This window comes from Clarias gariepinus, chromosome 21 (assembly GCF_024256425.1).
Source record: "Clarias gariepinus isolate MV-2021 ecotype Netherlands chromosome 21, CGAR_prim_01v2, whole genome shotgun sequence".
NCBI classification, from domain to species: Eukaryota; Metazoa; Chordata; class Actinopteri; order Siluriformes; family Clariidae; genus Clarias; species Clarias gariepinus.
Genome location: NC_071120.1, coordinates 16,801,201 through 16,817,462, shown reverse-complemented (window position 1 = coordinate 16,817,462; position 16,262 = coordinate 16,801,201). Strand labels below are relative to the sequence as shown.

At 36.4% G+C, this 16,262-nt stretch overlaps 1 protein-coding gene across 1 annotated transcript in view; it reads left to right on the top strand.

The window, feature by feature from the left end:
* The window catches only part of adgrv1 (adhesion G protein-coupled receptor V1), a 116,074-nt gene extending 103,486 nt beyond the window's left edge, over positions 1-12,588 (top strand). The window contains exons 86-89 of the mRNA XM_053481342.1: positions 1,545-1,666; positions 7,711-7,899; positions 9,583-9,757; positions 12,179-12,588. Coding sequence (XP_053337317.1) covers positions 1,545-1,666; positions 7,711-7,899; positions 9,583-9,757; positions 12,179-12,297 — 605 coding nt within the window. The 3' untranslated portion in view covers positions 12,298-12,588. The remainder of the gene's footprint in view (positions 1-1,544; positions 1,667-7,710; positions 7,900-9,582; positions 9,758-12,178) is intronic.
* The last annotated feature ends 3,674 nt before the right edge of the window (positions 12,589-16,262 follow it).

Genomic DNA, 16,262 nt, shown 5'->3' with positions numbered 1-16,262 from the left:
CTGCTGCTTTAAACTATTTCCTTTATTAAAGATGATAATTTTATTTTATTTATTTATTTATTTTTTCTACTAGATATCAAAGCTTTAAGCTTTTCAGCTTTATGCATGTTGAAATGTTTTTTACGGTTTTAGACGGTGACTTTAAACCGATGTACTATGAACAGTTAAATAATGAATTTTCACTCAAGCAGCTTTGGACTTTGAATACTGATGCCTCCTCATTCATGAAAAGAAGGCATTGATGTGCAAACAAAGCCTATTTTGAGTTTTCAGAAGGTTTTAAATGCAATACGGCCCAGCTGAATGCAAGTGAGAGAGGTGTTCCAATTCAAATAAGGGTCAAAGTGGTTTTTGTGGATATTGTTCAGGGGGATTTTATTATTGTCTGGTTTTAAATGATGTTGTGTTGTTGTGTTGTAAACATTATGGTTTATTAATGAGGCAAATGTAATTAGTAGTTCGGTAATATTAAAAAAGGACATTTAGGTGTAGGTGACGAAGGTGAGGGAGGGCAGATCTTATATAAAACTGTAGCACAATTAACATTATCACAAAATTATCACAAATGAACATTCACGTTAGGTGCGAAGTAACATGGATATCATAAATTGATTGCAGATTTCAGCATGAGGTTACTATATGTAAGGTCATGGGACTTGATGTTAGGCAAAGTTCAAAAACAGCACAGAAACAACACTATGACTACAGCCAGGTGAATCGAATAACACTGATTGTCACTTGTATATTCCAGTAAACTGATGACAGCATCATGGGTATCATGGCTCATCCAAAGGCAATTCCACAGGCTAGCCCATCCAGCCTGATCCCAACGAAAAGCCAGTGTAACACAAATTGCTGAAGAAAATGAATGCTGGCCACATTAGTAAAGCATCAAAACGCCCAGTGCTTATTGCCTGTTGCGTATGGGGCTTTGGGACACCACAGCAAACCCCAGAATTCTTATAGGGTTATGCCCCAAGGGGCCGGAGCTGCCCCAGCAGCTCAGGGAGAAGTTTCACAGAATTGTGCTTTGCTTTTAATGTCATGGCTGGTTGATTTAAGTGTTGATGTTGTGTTGTATGATTATTTTTTATTTTTTTTACAACAATTATACCAAGTATGGCATAATTTACAAGCTAACCTCCACTAAAACAATTGGATATGTATTAATTTGCTTGATAACCTGATTTAAAATTGCAAATGATCGATTGTCCACATTGGGCTAAGCCTCACAGCTCTTGAGTAAAGCCTTCTAATAAGGACTTAATAAATTCACTTGCCTTGCCAGTCATTATGGGCAACAGTCCCAGGACCATAAAAAATTCCTGCTCATCCACTTTGCCAAAGCAGAAGATGTTGGATACTATGGAAAAATAAAATACCAGGGTATGCCAGGCCAGTTTGCTGCACAAAGTCGTGGACCTGTGCCCATGCCTGCCTAACTGTCTTCCTGTAGTACATGTTGACTTCTTGAACAGATTAAAATCTTGTGAGGTGTCTTCTGAGCATTTGTTTACAAGTGTGTCTTTGTGTTTGTTCTTCAGAGGTTCCCATGGTGTTGTATTTGTATGCCTTGGTCTCACTGGTGTGTCTGTGGGCTGGCCTGCACATGGCGTACCGATATCTCTGGATGCTGATTCTCCTCGTTATCTTCAACATCTTGTTGGTAAGTATCATCCATTATCCATCATAAGCAAAGGAACAAGCTGTTCTCAGCCATCTGTTGACCTTTGACTTTGTCAGTTTGTCATTCACTCACCTGTAATGGTGGTAATCCATGATAATCCTTCATTGATCATTTCAATGCTTATTTTTCACTTCTCACATTAAGAGTACATGTGAAATTTTACATCTAAAATCTTGCCTAATTACTTTCTTTTTCAGATGCAAGAGTCTTTTAGGGTTTTATTGGATGGGATAGGAAATGATTTTTGTTATATATTGTAGTTCACAGAATGACAGATCTTCGATATCTTTATGTCTGTAAAGTTCGTCCCATCTTATCAGTCTACCTTATCGATGTGTTCGCGCTGTATTAATTTTTAGCACTGGTACCAAGGAGCAGCTGATAAAGCATTGTGCCAAATGTACAGTCATATAGTTCTTATAGTGTAAGAACTATTACTGTACAGTACTATAGGTAGACTGATAAGGCATGATATGTGTCAGCATCTGCGAACCAAAAAGTCTTTACATGCAAAAGTAAATCACTGTGCTACATTTCAGATCATCTTATTAATTAAAATTTACCGCAAATTAAAAATTGCAATGCAAACTCTGTTAAACCTGCCCTATTTCGAAACAAAATAGCCAAAATATCTCTTTTTCATCTTTATCCTGTCGATTTTTCTGTGGCTCACTGAGGACTCTTACATAATATTGATTCCTTAAGCTACTGCATACTGAGAGAGAGTTTTACAATGATCCTCATATAAGGAGAAAGTTGATGTCAGCAGAATCTACAGGTGAGTTTCAAAAGATGAATAAGCTGTTGCATGTCCTCATATCAGTATCTTAACCATTCCTATTTACATTTACAATCAAATTGAATTGTTCCACCGTTGTAAAAATTATGTCATGCAAACACATGTAAGCCTGCGACAAAGATACAATATAAAGCTATGGCTATTTACACAGATTAGGCCAGCAAAAGAATAATAGAGGTAAAACAAACTAGACTCAGCACCATCAGGAACAGAATTCCACCCTTCAGTCACCCTTCTAACATTTCTAATTGTTCATGCATTCTTTTCTCTGAGTTATGTCCCATTCAGACACAGTGCATCTGTGAGCGAGCATGTCTAATGAGACGCCACAAGGGAGATGTATCCATCACTAATTACATAAAAAGCGAAGTATTTGACCCAGATCTGCTTTATAGCACTTCACTTTTTCATTTATTAATGAAAAACATGACACTATGCACTAATAAAAGGCATTGAAAGCTACTGTATAGTGAAAAACAAGGCAGCAAATAATATTGGAGTTCACTAGAAATGATTGTGTTGTATGTTTATTATTTAGTAACATTGTAGGGGCATTGTAAGGGACTGGGGGTGTTCAAGTCAAAACAGGACTTGTGATAAAGGTTCTCTTTGTACCGTAGTCCACAAATAACAAAAGTTGGCGACAAGTTATTCTTTCATTTTTAAAGGATCAGTTGTTTCACTTGCTGAACAGGAACGACTGCATTTCTAAGTGACTGTGTTTAATCATCATACTGTGCTTGGAAGTATTCTGTATATATATATATATATATATATATATATATATATACTTTTTTTCTTTTTTTTTTTTCAATGTAAATATATTTTTTTCTTTTATAAGAAATTTCATCCCAAGTCCTGGATTGACTTGAACCCCTTAAATGATCTCCTGATCATTATTGTATCACAAATATATAATTTTTTCTATTATTATTATTATTATTATTATTATTATTATTAATAATAATAAGATGTAAGGCATAAAGTCTTTATTTTACCTTCAGCTGCCTTGTTATGCTTACCAGGTGACTATTTTATGAAGTGATTCTACCAGACGAGCAGATTTAAACACACTGTGCCTTTATCAGCTTCATGATATTATGATCATGAATATAATGTGATATTGTAAATGTGAATTTTATTCATCATCAGTCCATTTACCAATAAGGTTCACATTCCCAATATTACATTATATTTACGATTATAATTCACGATGTCATGAATAAACTGTTGTTATGCAAGAAGCAAGAATTGTTTTGACACCAAACTCTTATATGGACACACGTACACACACACACACACACACACACAGACATAGCAGATGGAGACAGATGGTGTCCATCAATAAAGGCAGGTTTGTCAGGTTTTGGAATAAGTCCGGGCATTACTCAAAGATTGCTGTGGGACAAAGGGCGAAAGATGATGCATAGCAGGTTATAAAGTACACTAACAACTGCAAACTTTACTTTACATCCAACTTTATCTAAAAATTCTTTTCACTTTAAGATCAGAAGTTATTGAAACATTTTAACGTGCTTATGAATGCATAGTTATTTGCACCATGCTATATTGTATATGTGACTTCAGAATTTTAAGTAGTAACAGCTGGTTATACTGCTCTACCAAAAAGCATATGCTCGTGCAGGAAGATGCAGCAACGATGCCAAAAACTATAACAGCATTTGTTTTGTCTTGTCTGGGTGTTTTTTAAAAACGACATTCGAAAAATGTCTGCACTGATATCTAAACATTCACTGTGTGGACTGAAATGTGAAGAATGCAGCGATCCAGTACAGTTCAGGCTGCAGTAAAAACACTGCAAAACTAAGACTAAATGTTCAAGTATTTTTGGAATACAAAAAAACATTTTGGACACATTTCAACTCTTCAGCTTTGCCCCAATATATTACTTAAGTTACTTTTCTTGCTGTCCTTGTAGCAGTTTGAGTCTGTTTTCAATAATCACTTCCGTTCCTCTCTCTTTTCATGGAAGCCTTTTTTTTTCCGTGACGCCGATTTTTCCATGTTGATCTTGTTGTCTTGTGTCCCTGTTGCGTTAACTTTAGTAGGTTGTTTAATGTTGCCGTTTGGTCTGGTAGTGTTTAAGCCTGTAAGAAAGCGCACCTATGATATTGTGCCAGGGGTTACATGTGTCATGGTAAATGTGAAAGATGCATTTGTGCATGTGCATTTTATTTCATTTTTTATTATTTTTATCTTTTTTCAAACATTACTTGAACGTATCCCTTTGATTAAAATAATAGTGTTGGTTATGTACAGTATGTATTGTGTTTTTTGTCAATAACACAATGTAAGTGTGTTCAGATCGAATCGGTCATTCGAACCAATAAAAGCGATGTGCTGCATTCCTAAGCTTTAAATGAATCCAAGTGGTAGTAAAAGGCACAGATGCAGGTTTGCAATACATCTGTTTTTCCATCGCCGTGTCTCATTAGCAAATTCGGCCCTGATTTAAAAAATAAATAAAATAAATGCATGTCCACACCCATGTCCATCTCTGTCCAACACTTAGGGCCAGATCCAGGATGGAAAATGTCATGTGATAAATATGTAGATAATTGAATTGCCATGACACTATTTACTGCCAGACTCGGTCTTTGCTTCGTCAGTAAACAACTCAGTACAGTTTCATTACCAGCATAAAACTGGCTTTTGAATGATGGACCAAGGGGGCACAATTAGATTTCCTTTCTTATTCTTGGACTCAGAATCTAAAAATGAGTCCATCTTCATTCAGTTGCCTGTCCTGTTTTTCCTAACGTAAGCATGTGTTTGTTCTGTTTGTCTTCTCCTTAGGACTTTCTTTTGTGTTCTGTTTCTATACGTATTGACCCATCCGCTGGACCTAAAGACTTAATGATATGACACACAAGTGTAATTAAGCATGCAGCGATAGCCTCTAGTCATTTGTGGGCTAATTTGCTTGGATCAGAGTTTTAATTGCACCCCACACACCTTATCATACCCCTTTGAGTCATTTAGGGTGCAATAAACAGGGATAATGCAAGCCTATGTGCATTCACTGTTACACCTTACACCGAAAGGACATACACACCTGTGTGTCCAAACTGAAAAGAAGAAAATAGCACATACTGTAAAGGGTATTGGTTAAATAATAATAATAATAATAATACTGGTTTAATGGTTGAATAAATCAGAAAATCTAAAACATGCCTAATATTATTATCAAACCAATGTCTCAAAAGATATTCACTAACTCACTCATCGTCTATACCGCTTCATCCTGTATTCAGGGTTGCGGGGCATTGGAAGCCTATCCCAGGAGACTCAGGGCATGAGGCAGGGTACACCCTGTGCAAATCCATCGCAGGGCACATACACATACACTCACTCACACATACACATACACTCACTCACACATACACTCACTCACACATACACATACACTCACTCACACATACACTCACTCACACATACACATACACTCACTCACACATACACATACACTCACTCACACATACACATACACTCACTCACACATACACATACACTCACTTACACATACACTCACTCACACATACACTCACTCACACACACTACGAGCAATTTGGGAAGGCCGATTAGCCTAATCTGCAGTTCTTTGGACTGTGGGAGGAAACCGGAGTACCCGGAGGAAACCCACCACGCACGGGGAGAACAGGGAGGTGCAAGGCGACAGTGCTAACCACTACACCACCATAGCCCCAGAAGAAATTCGATTTAGTGATCATTTTTAGCAGATAGGCTTTCAGAGAAAAAAGGGGTAATAGAGATATCATACACTCTTCAAAATTGTTCCTTAAACATTCTCTTATGATATTTTCAGTTCTGCCAGTATGAGTGTGACTCACCTATAAGCTGTTTTGAATAGCCCACTGTTTTATAGGGTTCTATGTAAAGCCATTAAAAGTTTCATTTTACCATACTGTACGAGATGCAACTATTATGCTCCTTTTCCCAAGATGAAAACTAAAGTATGGTGTGTATGTAGAGTTACTTTAAACTTAAATTCTTTACATAAAGGTCCATTTCCAACAGAGTGCTTCTCAATCAAAGAGGGTTTCAGAGTTTTTAGGAGATTAAATATTGGGGAAAAAAATTCTGGCCAAAAAAAGTTGCACATTAATATTTTGTTCGGCTTTTTTTACAGCACAGTGCCATGGAGGAGGTGTAAAATTTCACATAATATTTAATTTACTTGATGTAATGAAATATTTTATAATCAATATTATAAAATTATACAGCACACAATATGGTGGCTAATTCATGTGTGAAAATGATTCCTTATACTTCCATGAGGAATCCATGCCATGCCTTTTTGTCATTGTACATTATTAAGTACTTCGAATATTAGAAAACTTCCTAAATGCAGGAAAATATTTTGACACTTCAGAAATTCCTTTTTTTTTTTTTTTTTTTTTTCTTTTGTTTTGCCGTTGAGTCTCCCTTTCTACTTAATATGCACTGTAGGTCAAACCATCCAACATAGGGTTTAAGCTAAGAAAGTGTAAGTATCCAACGAACCACCAACCAACCTTAAAAAATATATAGGCCATACCAGACTCTCTGGGCCAAGACTAAAATCAATGGAGTGAGGGAATTTTTAAAATTCGGCCATATACACTATAAAGCCTCAGAAGGAAGGTTCTTCCATCTTTTATTATACTTTGTGAGAAAAAAATATTTCAACCTCTTCTTTGTCTTTGAGGAATCCTAGTAGAACCCAAGAAATCTGAAATAAGCTGATCAGGCAGCTGTACTTCTTGACAACATTGGTGTGAAAGTGCATTGAAATTTAAAACCACCATACTGTACATTTAAGCCCATAGCACCTTTTATAACATAGCTTGCATTGCCTATATTTCATGAACTGGGGCCATGCTGCAATGTTTAGTGGAAGTGAGGTATTTTGCATCTGCATGAGCTGACTTGGTACCAGTTCTGTGCTAATGGCTGAAATGATGCGTAAACCATGACCTTATAAACTAACAATTATGTCATACTGATGGGAATGACGTCATGCAGTTGCAAAATCTTGTTTGAGGAATTTCTTCGCCGTGTGATTTGTAATCTTTGCTCTGTAGCTGCAAGGTAAATATGGATGATTGCACAGATGGTCTTTAAAGGAAGATTTTCAGTGTTGTTGCACTGTTAGGTGAGGTAGGTTTTTTTAACATTTGAATATGTTACTTTGTTTCTACAGGGTCTGTACGTGTTTGCTGTCTACTTCCTCATGCATAACCAGCTGTGCTGGCCTGCCAAGGCAACCTACACAGTGGAGATGAACGGCCACGATGGTGCTGACGGAGTGTTTCAGAGCAGCGGGGCAGCCACGGTGGGGGGAGGAGAGATCAGCAAGTCTACACAAAACCTCATCAGTGCCATGGAGGAGGTGTGAAATTTCACATAATATTCAATTTACTGGATGTAATGAAATATTTTATAATCAATATCGATGCTAATGCAAAAAAAAAAAAAAAACAGTGTAACTCACCAGTGATAACACTGATTGGCCATTGCAACTTTTTTCGATTTTTCCACCACTCGCAACAATTCATTGTCCGTCTTCAGCTGGACTCTTATAAAATATCTCACACTTTCAACACACATTTAGTTGGCTGTACAAAAAGAAAACATGTGATTGTATAACTAAAGGCCATTGGTCAGTAACATACCTCAGCCACCCAGAAAGCCTTGATTGCTATCTGATTTGTTGATTCCAGCGTAATGTTCTAAATATGTTGCTGGTAAATACACACAGGTGCTAATCAGTGAATGAACTCACTTGGCATCTATTCAGTCACTAAGGAGGGAAAAAAAATCCTGATTAGGTCATTTTCATTTATGGGTCCAGATTTTATCCCTTCGATTTAAACCAGACTCAACTATGCTGTGAAACACTGCAAAATAATGTTTGCGCAGATCAAATGGGCATAATTATAGTCTGTAAAGAACATTTGGGGAATTTCCCAACTTTCCCAGCTTTCATTTTCAGTTTAGTATGATTTCAGTTTCATATTTACAATGCAGCAGTAAACAAACACACGCACACACACACACACACACACACACACACAGAGAGTCCCTTACTGTAAATCTTAGGATAATTGAAGCTGCAGCATTCATAAGACTGACTCGTGAAACAATGTTCCCTTCCTTAGTGAACTATTTAATATCAACTCGACACGTCGTGAATGATAAAACCAACTCTTTTTGGAAAATAATTAAACAAACATGTTATACTATTATATGTCAAAGACAGGCATTCTTATGGGTATAAAAGGGCCATGTGCATGATTTCTTTGCTTCAGTCTAATAAACCAATTACCCTTTTAGTGTAAAAGGCTAGATCAGACTGGGACACCCTGACTTACCATTTATAAGGATTACAAACTCTTGGTTATCATATTCACCCTGGGGAGAAGGACAAATGCTGGATAAATAGTGGGTGGTGGAGTGGAAGGCTTGGCAGCCTGATTAGCCTTTATTAAAGAATATAATAAATGTGGCAGCCCTTAATTTGCTTAGCTTTGGACAATCTGATTAGACTCTACTCTAATAGACCTTTCGACCAGATTCTGGTGCTGTGCACATGGAAAAAGTGAAGTGGCTTGTGCTTCCTTTACTGCCAATACTGCCACTCTGACAAGAAAAGTGAAGTCATCAATAAACAGAAAAAGACAGAGAACTGATTTTAAAATCACTTTACATGATTGATTGTTCACATAACCGCCAGAACCAATGTGTACATATAGTAGTTCCTCAGTCTGCTTATAATGTACGTAGCGATAATATTGTTTTTATTTGTATGAAATTGGATGCTAATCAGGCATGAATCATTTATATTACAGCTCTGAGCAACTCTTAAAGCTTGACTTTCCATTTTTATCTGAATGAATGAGTGTGTGTAGGCTTCCTGTGAACTGGTACCAACATCTACCTATCTGATCAAGTTATATAAAGTTATATAAACACCATTCAGCTGAAGGTGTAGTCTGCGACCTCTAATGCTATACCTGGAGCCAGAACATAACAGGAGGGTTAATAAATGGTATGTTTATCCCTTTTACTCCAGATCTCGGCAGACTGGGAAAGAGCTTCCCTAAGACCCAGCAGTGAACCCGGCAGTGTGTTTAAAGAGACCCCTCAAAGCGACATTTTTCCTCCTGAAGGTGGCTTCGTTAACACAAATCTCGTCCAAGATGAGGAATCCCAGGAATTTGATGACCTTATATTTGCCTTAAAGACTGGTATGGTTTCTTTCCAAAGCACCACATACTGCATCAGGATTATTCTATGTTATACCTCTACATAATAAAATGTGTTGACATTCAGTTTAGCGAGGGAGAAAACCAGTTTGGTTTTGTAATTTATGAGATAAACTAGCTTAACAGCAGACTATGGATTCCTGTGATATATTATTGTTCAGCTTCACTGTTTTCCTATAATAGAGTAATTACACTTTGACCAGCAGCATTTTTAATGTACAAATTTAGCAACATTGCCAATGCTTAATGTTTCTTAATGCCATTTAGCAGCTCGCCCTTTCATCAGATCAGGTCAAAGATCCATGAATTTCCATCTGGGTGTCTTCATAAATAAATGCAAGGACACATTTGATGAAAATAGGCTTTAGCATTTCAAAGGTTAATCCAGCGATCGCATCCAAATTGTTTCTCCAAGTCGCCAAACTTGATGACGCGTTGAAAGCAGGACAGTGTTTGGACCTGAAATGAAAGTCAAATAACATAAAGCTTCTAAAACCGCACGTCTTTCATGTTAATATTCAAAGAAAGTTGCATACCTTTGTCTATCTCTAAACACTTAAGTGGGGTCAGAGGCTAGTTTAACTTCTGAGCTAATTTAGCTGGTGTTGAAAGCTCAGTCTTCTTTGCAGGATTTAGTCCCTTCTGTTACAGTATAAGTCTTATATTAAATCTGTTCCATTAGTCATGTAACAACTTCAGCGAGTCTTGTTTTGCAGATGTTTTACAACATTAAACGTATGAGGGGTGTTTAAATTAAACCAGGACTTTTTTTTTTTGGTGCAGAATAAAAGAACAGTTTTGAGAGCTCAGAATTACCTTTATTTCTCTATATACACTACGCTACACTAATGTACTTATCCCTGCGTTTAACTAGTGCTTCTATTAAGGTAGAAAGTTATGGGGCTATGATCAGATTACCTGCTTGACATCATTTCCAATACTGGCCTCCCAGGAACTCCTTTGATAGCCCTTTTCTTTGACAGACAAAAAAAAGTTTGCCAAGTTTGATTACCTAAGGGTTGTTGACATGACCTCATACTGCTCACTGCACCACTTACACCACACATTACAGGAACTTGGCTGGGACCGCCACATCCCCGTACAGTCCTGACCTCACTCCAAGTCATTTCCACATGGCAGTTCATACCAGAAATTACAGATAGCTATGGTCTATGATCTTTGGTTCATACTATCATAAAGCAAAATTAACATTTCGTGTTTTACAGGCTGGTTGCAGCTTGGGTTTCTTTTAGGCTCATACAATCGAAATTCATTCATTTCAAAACTGTGGGTACATTAATGTCTCTAAAATCATGGCAGAAAACTGGATTATTTTATGAGAGTAGTTTTTCCCGCCGTACCATTACATTGTGTTCCCCCCACCAACCAAATCCCACTTTACCCCCTGTAAGTGATATCAATCATACTGTAAACTACCAGTCAAAAGTCAGGACACACCTAATTTCATGGTCTTTCCTGATTTATATCTACAATGTAAAATAATGCTGAAGGCATCCAAAATATGCAAGACTCCCCCTTGAAGACTTGATATTGAGATGTGTCTGCTATTAATGGCACTAATCTGCTGGTACCTCTAACCTGGGATGCTGTTCATGAGAGCCAGTTTCATCATGGTGCTTGATGAGTTTAGCAAATGCTCTTGACAATACTGTTCTTGCAAGAACTATTCCAGAACAGCTGACCTTAGTGTCTGAAAAGAACAATAAATGACAGTTGGGGTCATTGTTACTTAATTGAATAACTTCCTATGTGTAATTTCATAGTATTGTGCTATAATGTGGGAAAAAATCTGTAAACAAACAAAAACACTGAATTGGAAGATGCATCCACACTATTGACTGGTACTATTTGGACAACTTTTCCACCTTTAAGGGTAAGCTCTATTAGCATTAATTTGGTATGTTGTTACCATACATTAATAATTTGTAATAATTAACATGGGTTGGTATGACGATTATTTTCCTTTGCCAGCATGTCTCAAAGCATTTTATTCCTCTTATATAACAGCAAATTATGCTTATGATCTCATGTTTTATTAATAATTGAATTCACGTCATAATATCAATGTTTATAGATAAATTTAATGTTTTGGGAATTCAGTTCTTCCCCAAAAACTTAAGGACAGAAAAGCACTAACATCCATATTTATCCAAACACATTTATACTGTACAAATACAAATACATCTTCATATATTGTACACACACATAAATATAAATAATGATTCACTATATGGATGCGTGTTTATCACTGGTGTCTTTGTCATTAAAGAATGGGTTAACCGCATACCATTAAAGTGCAGCTGTACTTAGCTAAGAGTGTAGACGTGGGTCTATGAAGTGGCCATTGAGCTCTGAACAGTATTTGTGTGTCAAACTCCACAGGTTCTGGTCTTAATCTGAGTGACAGCGAGTCGATCCACGGCAGTCACGATGGTGCGAGCGTGGCCAACTCCCAGATTGTTGAGCTCCGGCGCATTCCCATCGCAGACACACACCTGTAACCTCGCTGCCTTTATATTGAATCCATATAAGCCAGCCAGCAGTATTTTTGTACTGGTACCACCTTTGCACTAAAATGTACCACAGTTTTAATTTCTCACAGAATTGTTTTTTTTTATACCTGGAGTTTTGTCAATACTTCTGATCTTTTTATAAATATATAAATATATATATGTATATGTGAATTGTTACTTCGGACATTTTGTGAAGTTTGTAACAAATGTAAATATCAAGTATTGTAGGTTAAGAAGCACATGGGCATTCTGGCCCTGGACTACAGCTGCTTGTTTTGTGTAACATATAATAATAATAATAATAATAATAATAAAGAATTTTACTTAGGTTTTCTGTGTCATCTGTTTGGTGTTACTTTAATTTATAATGTATAGTATATAGTAAATGCATTCCAGTAGGTCTATGAAGTAGCTGCATTGCCTAATATGGAGAAGGATTACCTTGAGTAATTCCTCAAAACATCCAGCACAATACTTTACAGAAGAAGTTTGTCACCTGGGAGGGATCTGCTGCTAGGCGATTCTGTTTACACAAACGGTACAGGAGATTAGGTGACGGCACGCGATTACATAGGCATTCTGATTTTCTATGGAAACAGTATCTTCATTTTTAAATATTTTAAATCTCTGCATGTGCCACCACAATTATGTGGGCATTTTGATCATCCTCACATAAAAAGCTCAACATGTGTTGTGTAATCTTTTGCATTTTACAGACTTCTGCTGTACAGGCATATTTTCATCCTGTGCGTCGCATGTTACACCAAGTACCTGTTGACCTCAAATGTCCCAGCCAAAGATGATGAATAGATTATGTTTAGTCATATGGGCTGCTATTGTCAGTTGGTAAACTGGTTCTGCGACTGAAGCAAAACATGCAAACGCATGATCTATGAGCAAACAACTTAAGAACGTGTAAGTAGCTTTCTACCGCTGGAAAGCAAAAGCATTCATTAACAGGCTTGCAACAGAATGCGATGATAAGTACTGATAGTACCAAACATGACCATGGGCTATAATTGCGATGCCATAGGCAGTCTCTATAATTTGACCATGTCTAGTTACACATTGTTTATTAATGAATAGACAGCAGATCTCTGAGAACAGATATATTTAATAATAGATCACAAATAGATCACTAAAAACAGAAATTACATGTAATACCAGCTTCCTGACTAAATGCTGAGTCATTTAAAGGTTTCACACTATATGAATGTGGGCAATTTCTTAGTGATATTGAACGATTGTTCTGCACTGCACATTGCACATCCATTTGAAACAGCTGGCTGTAAGTGTGTTTTTTTTTGCCTGGAGAACAGCCTCTGACCTTGGATTGACTTTAGATTTCAGAGTCAACAACTCCTAAATGCAAGCTCTCCTCATGTTTAGAAGCCAAAGCCACTTCTTGGCCATGATTCAGCGATGGATCGGGTGTCTGTGTTTGCTTTTTGGCAGTCCAGAGGTGGATGAAAGACAATATTTTCTCTCTCTCTCTCTCTCTCTCTCTCTCTCTCTCTCTCTCTCTCCTCACACACATAATAAGCAGACACCCCCTCTATGAATAAGAATAAGACCACAAGCCCTTCAGTACTGCCTATCAGTAAACTAGATGCAGGATTTAACACACGCGATGCACACTCATCATGTTGAACATCTGCTGCGTAACTTATTATTTGTTCTCAAACTTGAAATAATGACATCAAATAGCCTCTGGATCTCTCCCCCCAAATCAGCACTTTTTGTGGCACACATTGGCTAACATTTTCCCACATTATTATTTAAAGACAATAAGAAAGCTGATGCAGCGTTTTCTCTTTTTAGAAAGGAAAATGTGTCAGTGAAGAGTACAGGATGTGTTATTATAAGACTCATCCACCATATAATGCTAAAGGCTGATCAGCATGAGTAACCTGTGCCAAAGCCAAGAGAAGATACAACAGGATATTATTTTTCTCCAACTCCACATAAAGATTTTTTTTTTCAGGCACAACTGGTGTTCATAAATCCCTCTACATTCAATAATATGTCACTACAAAACTTATAAATAGAAGCATAATGTTATCATATTAATATGTTAATGTAATAATGTCTAAATAATTTAAAAAATTATGTTAATTTTAAAAATAACAACAATTTTTTTTTTTGGTTGAGGTTATGTTTTTGCACATTTTCCCAAAATAGTGATAATTTTTTTCAGCCCTCAAAAAGCAGAGCCTTTTTATTAAAAAGGCCAGATAATTTTTGCTTATTTAAGTGTAATTTTGTACTTCAAATATATATACTATATATTTTTATATATTTATCATCTATAGAATGACTATATATAATTTTTTTTGTTTTATATTTTAGATTCTTTAAAAATAGCCACCATTTTCTCTAAATGGTCACTTTTACTCAAAAAGATTTTGGCCCTTGTGCCTTTAACATATTGATATAATGTCTATATCTATTGTACAATAAATGTATTCTGAAAATTATTTAGTATGCATTTCAATTTTATGCGTTAACCATAAATTTGTATAAATATACCATTGTTTACCACTATTTATTATTGTTTAACTTACATATTTTGAGTGGAAATTCCACTCTTAATTTAATTACGGTACAGTGCAAAAAGACATTTATGGCTCCTATTTTCAGTCCCTGTTCCTGACTAGAGGAACATTTTGTTTGTTAAGCCTCGCAGCGATCTTTGAATCATTCAAGCATAAAATCCATCTAATTTAAGACATAAACCAGTAAAAAACATGTTCTGATGATGACAGATGATCAAGCCAGCGGTTAGTATGCTTGTGACTCTGAATGCTGAGAGGTTGGGTCAGACGAGAGGGGAAATGAGGTTGCTGCTGAGGTTGTTACATAAAGCATATTTTTTTAATTGTATCTTTAGGCACTTTGCAGCCTGTCACAGTTAAACATTTGTTCCCATTTATTCAATTTAATTTACATAATTTAATATCAGTTAACATAAAGGAATGAGAAATAGCTTAAGACTTTCCACAGTACAGTAGGTTAATACATTAATAATTTTTAGTATTGTTGACAGCTTTGCATACTACAGCTTTGCATGTGCTCAACATATACGGCCACCACTATAAGATTGTTGGAAAATTCATTCCAGACCCTGTTGAAGTTGATTGCGACAATGTCAGGGTTGTGCAAAGCTGACATCAAAACAAAATGGTGGCTATTTTGAGGAATCTAAAGTTTGTTATATACTTTAGATTCCTCAAAATAGCCACCATTATACAGCAAGCTCTTTGTCTGAACTTTATGGAAACGGTGTCGTTGTAAATTCCAAAAGCTTTGATAGTCATCTCTCTCTCTCTCTCTGTATCATGCAGGTACACAGATTATTTTATGTGTATCATAAAATAATCCAGGCAATTATTTGTGGCTATGGCGAAATCTATTTGTTTGGAAGATCTGCCTGTGATGGACATCTAGGTCCAACCCAAGTCCAAAAAACACTTCAATGTAAGGTGTGTGCTATTCAAATCTCTGTAATTTTCGTATCCACCCTTACTTATTCAATTAAATGGCATGACCTGAGTTCAGATTTCGTTTGATCCCACTGAACCCGTTAGTCCAACATTCAACAGTTTTGTTTTGTATCCTGCTCTTAAGAACTTCATTAGCCTCATGGCTGCAATGTCTGTCCTGTCAGTCTATATCAGAAAATCATTCTTTATCTTTAAAATACACCATAAACCTGTAAAAAAGATATCTTCATGCTGTTATGTTTGCAGGTTATTGTTTGCTTTTAAAACTCTACCATCTCAGTAGACTACCTTCTGAATTACACGAATGGTATTTTCAGTAAAACCAGACAGTCAGGGTTAAATGGCAGTTTATCGTGGGCTGTGGATATTTTAGACTGCGTTTGTAGTTTATGCCTTATGGAACAGTGCTGTATTTATGTAAATCAGATGTAAATCTTACAGAATTGCATA